This window comes from Paramisgurnus dabryanus, chromosome 8 (genome assembly GCF_030506205.2).
Source record: "Paramisgurnus dabryanus chromosome 8, PD_genome_1.1, whole genome shotgun sequence".
Taxonomy (NCBI): domain Eukaryota; kingdom Metazoa; phylum Chordata; class Actinopteri; order Cypriniformes; family Cobitidae; genus Paramisgurnus; species Paramisgurnus dabryanus.
In genome coordinates, this window is record NC_133344.1 from 40,604,292 (window position 1) to 40,616,877 (window position 12,586).

The 12,586-nt window shown below is 38.5% G+C and overlaps 1 protein-coding gene across 2 annotated transcripts in view; it reads right to left on the minus strand.

Annotated features, from left to right (window-relative positions):
• ece2b (endothelin converting enzyme 2b) overlaps positions 1–12,586 on the minus strand; it is a 77,237-nt gene that overhangs the window by 21,947 nt on the left and 42,704 nt on the right. For both annotated transcript variants that reach the window (XM_065281820.2, XM_065281821.2), the window contains 4 exons: positions 12,283–12,498; positions 5,501–5,625; positions 1,678–1,824; positions 1,497–1,559 (listed from right to left, as the gene is read on the minus strand). In XM_065281820.2, coding sequence (XP_065137892.1) covers positions 1,497–1,559; positions 1,678–1,824; positions 5,501–5,625; positions 12,283–12,498 — 551 coding nt within the window. The remainder of the gene's footprint in view (positions 1–1,496; positions 1,560–1,677; positions 1,825–5,500; positions 5,626–12,282; positions 12,499–12,586) is intronic.

Below are 12,586 nucleotides of genomic sequence, written 5' to 3' on the forward strand. Positions count from 1 at the left end.
TCTGTGTGGAGGAGTGGGCCAAAATCCCTCCTGCAGTGTGCGAACCTGGTGAAAAACTACAGGAAACTTTGACCTCTGTAATTGCAAACAAAGGCTACTGTAACAAATATAAACATTGATTTTCTCAGGTGTTCAAATACTTATTTGCAGCTGTATCATACAAATAAATAGTTAAAAAAAAAAATCACATTATGCACAGATGCATAAAATGATCGTAATACCTTATTAAGATCCTCTGCTTCATACTTGTCTGTCTCCATTTTTTCTCTTTTAGCCAGTCTTTGAGAAGTTTTAATGCCCATTCTGTATTTTTTTTGTGTGTTGGCTTCGTAGCTGTCATGCTCTATTTTGTCAAGTTCAGTCTCAGTAGCTGTCTGTGTCTTGTCGTGGTTGTCCAGTGTTTGTCACAAGATGGCGCCAAACAGTAATCTTTACTGATCTTTATTGGCGCGGAGCGATTTTACTTGTACAAGTAGTACCGGCTATGCGTTATTACTTTGGAGCGGTTATTATTTGAAAAGAACGAACCTGCAAATGTCTCAACTGACCAATCAGAATCAAGCATTCCAGAGAGCCGTGTAATAAATGAAATTAAAACTTCTTCATCACTTTCTGTAAAAATAACGCTGACAAATCTCCTCCCCTTCTTGAAATGATCTCTCTTTACATCCGGCCATTTGGTATGGCAAGTGGGCAAGGTCTCAACTTCGAACAATCCAATCAGTTCTCAATGGATGAATTCAAGTCCAGTCCTACCTTTTTGCATTTCACTCAGATATACATCACCATGGGAAAAATAAGACAATCGCTACCTCCGTTTCATGGCGACTTTAAAGACTGACAAGGGTTAGGAATTGGTGTCTTTAGGGTGGGATCTCAAAGTTATATTTAGTAAATAATATATAAAGATGGTTAATGGTTATTTTTCACAGTGGCACTATTGTTAAACTGTTACATCCCAAAACACAGCATTATTGATCTTTTGTACTTTTATGAATACTATAGTATGCTTTCATCATCACAGCAGTGTAAAGTAATGGATTCTTAACAAGATACTGTATATGTTAAAGGTGCCAATATTAACCCTGCTCTGTTTATTGAAATACCAGTCAGGTGATGTACACGGATTGTGAAACGCAAGCACACAAACTCTCAAGTTTGTTCACATAGCTTTGCTTTTCTTTTGTGAGGCGATTAGTTTATTCATGACATAAAACAGATGGAAAACTGAGAGGCCTGTTTTGCAGTTCTGTTGGGTGTCCCGTATCGAATGCTTTGTTTAAGCGATGTTTTGCCCTCTGGGTCTCCATGCGAGTCACAGACTGATAGCTATAAAATATCTTCCAACCATCTGCCTCCATTCAATTAACAATCTGAGCTATTCTGAATGGCCAAATCTCCCAGTGTTTCTCCCAGCATAATCCCACACACTTTTCTTTCTATATCTTTTACTTTGAAATCAGTTGTATAAGTCACCTGACTTTGCCAAATCCTACCTTTTCGTTTGTTTTATTGAGATAATAGTCTCGAGATGGCAGGAAAAGCCCCGACTGGTCAACCTGGGAAAATAAGGAAAGTTTACAAAGGGGAACTCAATACACATGGTAACAAATTAAATGTCTTCTTTGATCAAAATGATGCTTTCATATCAGAGACATGAACAGGAGTATTGTGTACCTGAATGACATTACTGTTGGAGTTTTTTGGGTCCACGCTCACACCCACGGTAAAGAAGGGCTGTGCTCTGTACGGTCCAGAAACGGTCTTTAAAACATCCATAAAGTTATCTTTATCCCAGGCTTCTGTGATGTTCCAGCCCCCAGTCTGTACAAACACACACACAATAAAAGATTGGTTTCTAGAAACATGATTGAGGTTCACACTTAAGATAATATGTTCTTGATTCTTACCTAACCTCCTGGGCGATATATTGAACACTAGATATTATTTAATTAATTGTGCTGAAGATATTAGAGAATATCAATATATTGACCACAAGAGAAGATATTGTAATAAATTATGATATAGGAATGTATGTATTTATGATATAGGAATAAAAAATACTATGGAAGTCAGTGGGTACCGTCAACTTTGTGGTTACATCATTTATTACAATATCTTCTTGTGTTCAACAGAATGAAGAAGCTCATACAGGTTTAGGACAACACAAGGTTGAGTAAATGATTTTCATTTTTTGGTGGTGAACTATTCCTTTAAGATATCAAAAGTTTAGGTATATCACCAAGCCCTGTCTATATCTGTTTAACATTTATCAAGTGATTGGATCACAAGGGAAAGCAGGAAATGCAAGTATTAAAATGGTTCAATGTCCTACACCTAAATGCACGTGTAAGGCGGTTCACATTTCGCATCTTTGCCCATGCAAATACGTTATTTTAAAATGTAGATGCACAACATCTTTTTTCAAGCATGTGGGAAAGCATGTTGGAAAGTGGCGCGGTCTTGTTTTCCGCTCTGTTTTACATGTGAAAAGTGAGCCGTCCCTAAATGGATAGATGGCATCTGTATGCATTTTAATGCGTGCTTGTATCAACAATTACAGAAAAGCCAAAATTTGGAAAGTGCTCCATATCTTAAAAAGCATCCCTGTAGATTAAATGTATAATACGGTATGCATGCTTATGACATCACTAGTTTTGTCGTTGCACTTTCAGGACCTTAAACACAGTTGTTTTATGAAGCAGCTAAAATACAAAAAGGTTATCTGTTTTTGGGTGAACACGTTCTTGTAAGTGTGTTTACCAACGACAGTTTTCCTTTTATGCTCATCTATCCCTTTAATATCAGGCATAAACGGCTATCCCTGATCCGGTTTTATCCGATCACCTGAGATGGATGTTAATATCTATATGGTCCAAGGCAATCTTTCTTTTTAGATACAAAGCTGTGAAAAAAGCCATAAGGAATGACATCTTGGTCTCAGACAAAAGGTACGTGGCATAAATGAGTCTGAGCTGACACAAATATTAAAGCCAATTAAATCCGTCTCACCTCAGAGAATAAAACTATTCTCGGCTCTGTTTAACACGTTTCGCTCAATCACAAAGATACGGATGACATGAGATTAATCTCATGCATTTGTAAAAACTCTGTTCAGATGAGATACTTTTCTCTAAGTCCGGATACTCTTCTGTACATTCATTTATACGGTCATATTTCTTTGAAACCTTTCAGTGAACAGCTGCGTGAATGTAAGGAGGGCTCGAAATTAGCAAGATGAAGTGCTGTTTGACATCGCTGCTTTGTGTCTGTGGGATGGATTAATTTTCCTGGTTTGTGTAGAGGTTAAGGCTTAGTCCACACGGACACGGGTATATTTATAACCGGAGTTTTCCCTAAAAAAAAAATCCTGTCCACACATGCTTGGTTTAAATTAAATATCCATCCCCACGGTAAAGCAAAAGCACGCTATCAAGCGCTGTCAAGAGCATGCCACACCAGCAGGCGGGGATATAACCCAAATCGTGTTCCGCAATATAGTGAGATAACTGAGCATCTATCTGTATACATGTTAGAAGCCCTGTTAGCACAGTTATTATTAGCAAGATACGTCTGCCATTGCACAGAATCATCAACAAAGCAGTCAGCGGCGCACAATCTTGACGTCAAACACAGTGGATAACGACGCACACTCTGATGTCGCAAGGCAAAACTCCCGGTTTTACTCTCTACACGACACCACTGTAACCGGGGTTTCTTAAAAAGCTCACCCTGGGCGGGGTTTTCAAATATGCTCGGTTTCAGTGCCCTGATACTGCGGTTTCGTGTGGATGAACGGCTGAACCGCGTGAAAAAACTCATGGTTATAAAAATACCTGTGTTCGTGTGGACTAGGCCTAAGTTACAGAGATGTCTTATCTGAAATGGCTGATTCAGACACAAGAGCATAAAAGTGTCTGGCACTGAAGGACACATCTACATCATTCCAGGGCTTACTGATTATACAGTAGGATGATGTTGTTCTGCTATGCAAATAAAGCCAATGACTATTTTAGGAGATGAACCAATCAATGCAATCAAAGAAACTTTAATTGAAGGTGCCAAAGATTGCACTGAAAAAATATTGTCTCTGATATCTACAAAGAGGGCATGTGCAAACATTAACAAGAGTTTTATATGTCCATTTACAACCCTAGGATTTGTGTTCAGAATGAAATGGTCTATTATTACCTTATTTAAAACAGTCATGAATATTAATCTTGAGCTTTGTTTGATTGGCTGTTTCTCAGAGCAACTCCTTCAGTAGCTGTGAGTTTGTGTAAACAGATCTTATGTTTGAGTCTCTATCAGACTATTGAGAACTGATCAGATACACATTTTGAGGAATAATCAATTGTTTGGAGATTGTTAATGGACATTTCTGAGTGGTAAGTTTGTGTTTTTACATGATATGTAAGGGATAATGTAGAGGCAGCCGGTAGTTATCGGGAAATAAGCCCCGACAGTGTGATCAGGACCCGACGTGAAGCGGAGGGTTTTGTATCACACTGAAGGGGCTTATTTACCCGATAACTACCGGCTGCCTCTACATTATCCCGCTTATTACACGGCTACTTGCCACATAAGAAAAAAAACTGGACATGAATATGAATTTGAAACATTTTATTGGCATATTTGTTTTAAATTAACATTTTTATCCTTCCGCGAAACTTGCACAGATGCATAAAATGATCGTAATACCTTATTAAGATCCTCTGCTTCATACTTGTCTGTCTCCATTTTTTTCTCTTTTAGCCAGTCTTTGAGAAGTTTTAATGCCCATTCTGTATTTTTTTGTGTGTTGGCTTCGTAGCTGTCATGCTCTATTTTGTCAAGTTCAGTCTCAGTAAGCTCTCGGTGTCTTGTCGTTGTTCGTTCTTCTATCCACTGTTTAAATGTTTTGTTTTTTCCGTACATGATAAAATTATGGTTGTCCAGTGTTTGTCACAAGATGGCGCCAAACAGTAATCTTTATTGGCACGGAGCGATTTAAAACATACAAGTAGTACCGGCTATGCGTTATTACTTTGGAGCGGTTATTATTTGAAAAGAACAAACCTGCAAATGTCTCAACTGACCAATCAGAATCAAGCATTCCAGAGAGCCGTGTAATAAATATATATATGATTTTTTTTCTTACATTTTATTCTTATTATGCCTACTTTGTTGTTATTTCACATACAAATCGGAAGGTTGGTGGTTCAATCCCCGGCTCCACCTGACCAAGTGTCGAGGTGTCCGAGCTGGATGGCGCTTTGGCTGACACCACCGTTGGTGTATGAATGAGTGCGTGAATGGGTGAATGTGAGGCAAAACTTGTAAAGCGATTTGGACGGCCATTGGTCTGTGAAAGCGCTATATAAATGCAGTCCATTTCCATAATATTAGTAAGCTAATAATTGGCTCAACTTGCACTAATGAGATACCGGTACCTCTTTTATGTTATCGTATTGTTATATACAATAAAACTTTTGTTAAATAAATAAATAAAAACACTTACCTTTGCAATCAAGTCAATGAGCGGTTGGGCTCCGAGCTCTTCTATTCGCTGTTCATTCAGACAGGAAAGGTAGTAGGATTGTGTTTTCCTCTCTGCCTCACTACTTGAATTGAATGTGCCGTTCTCTGTGGAAAATATGAGAAGAGTATTTTTGACTTGCATTGCAAAATAAGAACATCTTATACCTAAAACTAGGCTAGAGGGAAAAACAAATAATTTTTTACATATGCCCAAGCACAAATTCGATTTCAGAGCCGTAGTGCAGGACGAGGATTTACAAACGAGCACCTTTAACAACCGCTGATCAAGATATTCCTCTGTTTGATAAAGAGCTGTGACAACACTTTTAAAAAGTACTAAAGAAATGTATATAGAATAGTAACAACACAAGTGTAGGCGAACAATGTCAGAATTTGGGTTTGGGTTTACCATTTCTTTGGCAAAAAATGAAAATTACCCCATGATTTACTCACCCCAAGCCATACGAGTTACATATGTCCATCTTTTTTCAACACATATTCAGATATTTCTGAAAATGTCTTAGCTTTATAACAGATGCATTTGGATGGCATAAGGGTGAGTGAATCATGGGGTCATATTCATGTTTTGGCCTAACTATCTCTTTATCACACTGACTTGATGAAGGACAAATCCTGCACTGAGGAAGAAAGAAAGAAACAAAGCAAAAGACAAGATGACAAATAAAGACAATATTAGAAAATAAAAAAGACGTCACGTAGCTACAGCAGAGGCAATGTGCAACAACCTTGTTTAGGTAAACAAACATGACAGCAGGGAGAACGACTCGCGACGGGTCAACATGCAGGGTCCTGGAACATCCAACTGATTTTGTCCAGCTCTCTGACAAGCTGACAATACGGTCCCCTTTTATTGGCTCTCGCTGTGACGCATGGTATTATGGGACGCAAGCAGAAGCAATGCAGAGGAGTTGAACTTAGGCAGAAATAGGGGCCTTTCATCCATCATTTTAATGTCATCTCCATGGCGGCTGCCGCAAAGACAAAATGTGCCAAAACTCAGGCGCAGTTAGCAGGGGTGGCTTTCATCTTCAATCACCTCTGCCATCAGTCGCGGTAAAAAAAAAAAAAATGTGCAGCAGCTGCCAGCGGTGAAGACTGAGGCAAAGGGGAAAAGCATTGCCGCTGTCATGCTAACTCCGTTTGTTTGTATGAAAAACGGTGCGTTGAGTGGATGTATCTGGAGCAGGTGACTGGCAAATCCGAGTGCAAATTGGACAGAGAAACCAACGAATGCATCATGTGTGTATTACATTGTTCCCTTCGTCTATCATGAACTTTAAAGTGAGGTCTGTTGTAATGCATTATTAATAGGTGACTTTGTGAACACTGTGACCTTTTAATACACTGATCTGTTGTAAATATGTCAGCCTATGTATCAGCAAGCTGCATGAGATTAGGGCTGAACCACCTGATTGTACCGCACCAATAACAGAGGTACCAATGGCAAAAAGCTTGCAAGGAATCAAACTGGAGTCGAAAAGCACCAGACATCATAAATTATTGTTGGTTGGCTGATTTTACTTCATAAGTCAGAAAGACAGACAGAAAAATGCAGTGCCCTAACCTCTGGCCAGGTCACCTTAGTGTTATTTTTGTTTTTAGTTGTCATTTTTTTGCACCTTATGTTTTCGAGAGGAAAAACAAAATAAGAATTTCATTGTGCATATGACAAAAAAATCTTGAATCTTTAAACATCTTAAAGGTACCGTATGTAGGATTGTGGCCAAAACTGGTATTGCAATCACACAACTGGTGGCCAATACATAAAATGACAACATAAACATCAGTTGAGGGCTGCAACTCCACTTTTAAGTATATAAGTATTTGAAATGAAAATGATTTCTTAATGTCTAGTGACATATCAGGGCCATTTTATGATTCATTGATATAAATATCTTACATACTGTTCCTTTAACTAATAACGGAGGCAGGAGTTTGAACAAATAGATAAAGGTGCACACATACAAGCAACTACCCGCTCCGCAATGCATAATTACACACATTCACGCTATAGTCGCGATAACCTCACTATGATTGGTAGTTGTTGTCATGGCAATGTACCTCACACTTCTTTAAAGAGAGTAATGTACTATTGTACCCTATACTGTGTGTGTCTGTAAATGCATCCGTGGCATCACATTATTATTAATCTAAAGAACGATCATCCATGTAAACAACTGGGCCGCGGGCTACAAATCCCTAGACAGCCTTTTCATTTCACGCACTTATTTCGTTCCTCCTCCACAGTCTCTTTTCCTCCTCAGGGTGTGATTACATTAAGATGCAGGGGGAAGGAATATTCAGGTAATAAATTCTCAGGGGCGCAGTGGCAGCCCAATTACCGGTCAGCAGGGCTGAAGAAAGGACACACGGGGAGAGAGAAGAATGGACTTTTGGCATGAGCCGCTGCATGTCGAGCACATTTCGACGCTGATCTTGTTATATTAGCAGCATTTGCTTGTGTTCGTTTGCATTTGCCGGACGAATGGTGACAATCGACCGGCATCTCTGGGTTAGTGCAAAGCATATAGTACAGTTATATTTGAACTCTTGTTTCTTATATAAAAACATCATCTGGCTTTACAATTTGCATATTTTGGCATTGCTGATCTCTTCTTAGCATTTTCAATCTGCTGTATCATACTAAACTCTTCATTTGATTATTCACATGAGGTCAGATTAGATTTTATAATCATATGCATTTAAATGTTTGGAAGTAGGCAAGAGAAATACACATATTTTTACTGATCTGTGAATTCATGTGGGGAAAACACATTTGGCCACATTTTCTAATGAACAATTAAAAAAAGTGCAGATGGCCCTATTGTCTAAAAATCACATTTAACACAATACAAACATCAATAATAAATACTAATTAAAGATTATAATAAATTTAAAATTAGACTTTTGTGATTTTTTACTCATAATCTATATGCAATTTAACGTTGACTATTTTTTTTGCAGATTGAAGTCTTTCTCCTACTGGAAAATTGATTTTTGTTATTCATGTAAAGCAGAAGATACTGTAAAAATAACAACAATAATTCATATGCAGACATTTTTATAAAAACTTTAATAAATGCAGATTAATTATAATTTATTCAAAACAGAAAGCCTGAAGCATGACACCATATCCTCACATTTGTGGCAAAATCATTTTGCATGCTTAAAGTCTGCTTCTACCTTGGAAAGCTTAAAAAGCAACACACATTTCACATCACTAATTTAATTTACAATGGAACAGGGTGTTGTAAATGTATATATACTTATATATGTGTGTGTGTGTGGGGGGGGGTATTTATGTTGGATTTAATTGATAAATTGAAAATTACCAGAAAAGAAACAGGCAGGCCCAGATTGGCTAATCTGTTTTATTGGCCACAAATGCCGGTGTTGTCATGCCACCGAGTTTATGGTTGCTGTTCCTAGGCTGCCAGCACTCCAAACATTATCCAGCCCCCCTCGCGTAATTTGCGGGTGGGAGATGTTTTTCACCCCATTATGCCCAAGTTGATTGTGTCCCGACCACTTATTGGAAGAATTCTTGCATTAGGATCCATTAACATCTATAAAGGGCCGTTCACATTATAACAATAACTATAAAAATATAGTTTTGAAAATCGTTTTATATTAAAGAGAATAGCGGAGCTCACACCACAACCATAACAATAAAGAAATAATGAACGATATTTCAAATGACAGATGACACGGTGGAGAAGCTCATTGCTGAGGTCTATAACATAAAATTACCTCCAATATCCAGCACTGATGCAGTTGCTGTGATTTTCACTACGTAATCCTATTTCTACCACACTGAATACACCAAAAGTTAAGATATTACAGTAGATTACATAAACTAGATTCACTGCTTAGAGTTACGCGAAACGCAGCTTGTTGAAGACATCTGCTGGTACCCGTTGTGTAAATGCAACAAGAACGGCATATTCACATATTCAGTGACATGTAAACAATTGCACATGTTTTTATTACAAGAAATATCCAATATCAGTTATTGCCATTAAAGACAAATTCTTTGCGCAAATATTTTCTTGGACGCTATATTTACAGTTAAAGTTATAACGTGAATTTAAAAATACCCCATTTCTCACGAGAGCCGTTCAACGACTCAGTCTGCCTAAACCCCACCTTTCAGTAGCTTCTCTGCTGTGATTGGTCAACTGACAGAGTCTCCGCACATTCCACAGATCAGTGGCACAGACCAACAATAGTGCAACATGTATTGACCTAGTGCTAACATGATTTACTGAGAAGACATTATCCATAAAAACGATGACAGAAACTAACATTTTACACTAATTTAAGGATTAATGTAAGCTTACCGGGTCATAGCAAAACCCTAACGGCACATTCACACGGGGCGAAAGCGTTAACGCTTGACGGAAGGCTTGTCTGAAGCATGGCCAACAGCCAATCACAGTGGCCGCAGCACATGCTCCGATCTTCCATAAACGTAACTGGCTGGCTCTGCCTGCCTAGGTTATTTGCTAAGGGCAATCTGATGAAATCTCTTGAAAAGTTGAGAAATGTTCAACTTCTGCCGTGAGCAACGGCAGTGACGCGGCGCCGACGGATCCACAATTCAGTTCGCCAACGCTTGACGTCACCCTTTAAAAGTGAATGGAAAGCGTCAACGCTTACGCCCGGTGTGAATGCGCCGTAAGTGCAGCATGCGTTAGCCGCTTGCTAACGTGACTCCCTGACAGTATGTTAAGAGTTTAAAAAACAACATCAATAGCCTACACATCATTCATCATTAATCCAAGCAATAAAAATGACGACAGACACTAACATTTTACACAAAATTAAGCAAGTATGTAAGCTAACCGGACCTTAGCAAAAATGCAAACACAAGTGCGCATTAGCCGCTTGCCAACGTGACTCCCTGACAGTATATTAAGAGTTTAAATACACATCATTCATCATTAGTCAAAGTTATAAAAATGACGACAGACATTAACATTTTTACACTTATTTAAGCGCAGCTTACTGATAAGACATTACAGTAAACTAGACATTTAGAACACTCGGGGGAAAATAAACACAATGTAATAATCATACTTACAGCTTGTGGTTAGGAGACGCATGTTGTTCCAAATAAAATGGGTACTGAACCATCTTTCATTGCCAAACATTTAATGAATCCCTCCTTGAAAAAGTAATTTTAACCACTGATTCTTCACAGCCAAACATTAAGTGAATCCCTCATTGAAAAAGTAATTTTAACCACTGATTCTTCACAGCCAAACATTAAGTGAATCGCTCATTGAAAAAGTAATTTTAACCACTGATTTTTCATATATCTTCATCCTTTGGTAGTGAAAACAACACAAACTGAAAACACAGGGTGATATGATGTTTACACACTAACCAGCTGAAGTGTCTGTGAGCAGGTCATGGTTTTCGTTTCTCCCGGGCAAGGCTGTAGGTGGAGATTATTATGCAAAGTGTTCATATTAAATGGATAACAGGCAGGAGATTCAATCCATATGACGACTCGTTTCAGCGATTCAGAGTCAACTCCCTATTTTAGAAGCCAATAACTTATTAATCGTGCACTTTTTGGTTCAACTACTTTGCACATTGTTTACATTGATGGACAGCTACATGACACACTGCAATACAGGTCAGGTTCGATTTTGGATCTGTGTGGCTCTTTAAAATAAACTTGAGCGCGAACGGCCTCTAAAAGGAAAAGGATCTACAAATCTTATTTTTTTAAATCCAAGTCATAGACGTAACAATAAATCGTCATTATCGTCTACTGGAAGAGTAACAAAAATATATTTTATGCAAAACCCATCAGTTTATTGGAAGTTTTCTCCAACAGTTCATGTTAACATCACAGTCCAATACATATTTGTAATATATGCAAATGAATTATTCATAATAAAACCAGGAATGTGTGTTAATTAAATCTCATAAGTCCTTGTTCTTCAACTCCTTTCTTTCATTTTTGTTTTTGGGGGTGTTGTGCATGCTCTGTGACACAGGTCATTTAGAAAAACTTGATTTACTGTTCGCTGGAGCGTTGCATTCACCAAAGCGTACTGCACATCCAATGACAAAACCTTGGCTATATATCATTTGTGTTATTACCTAAAACCATGCAGCTTGTAGATAAAGACCTGTACCAGTAAGTAACCACCTAGCAACCGTCCAGAACACCATAGCAACCACCAAGCCTTGCGATTTATTGACCGTTATAAATAAAAAACACTGAACAAACAAGTAAAACGAGTGTACACCATCAAACTTGGAGCACTGGGCTAATACTGAAATGACATATTGGGAACCAGTTCGATTTTGAAGTCGATTGAAGTTTTAAAACTTAATAATGTCTTTTGTGAGACATAAACCAAGCCTTACAAGTGGTGTTAAAATCCTTGCGATAGTAAACTATGGTGGGATGAAAGGTAAAAGAAACAGAACAGGTGCAGAAAGACATTGCCCCCTATCAGACAGATAGACAGGGTTGAACGCACACAGTGAAAACAAGTAATCAGGTCGCTCAAAGCCAAAATCAATGAAAGTTTCTGAGCAGAACCACTAAAATAGCCCTGTTACAAAGAACTGAAGTGCTGCAGATTTCTATTGGGCAATTCACTAAATCATTTAGATGTCTTGCTAAATATATACTGCTGTGTGAATAGGGAGTCAGATTTACTAGAGATCCCATCCTACATAAAGGATAAGCATGTGTGTGTGTTTTCCGGCTCTTACCCAGCAGGTGTTTGAGAATAGCCTGGTTCTGGTCCCAGATGCTGTTAAATGTGCTCCAGCGGGACCGACCATCTGGCAGAGGGTTTTTACGGATCCAGCCCCCGCAGGCGTATTGGTAAAAATCCTGACACGGGTCGGTGGAGCGGTCCAGAGCTTCCACAATCTTGCTGGCCACGGTCACGCAGGCCTCTGTTAGACAGATACTATGGGCCGGATCTGGGAGTTCAAAAATAAGTTGAAATACGATTTGCAATGCATTTAATGCCCATAATGTAATGCATTTCCAAATGAATACAAATAAACA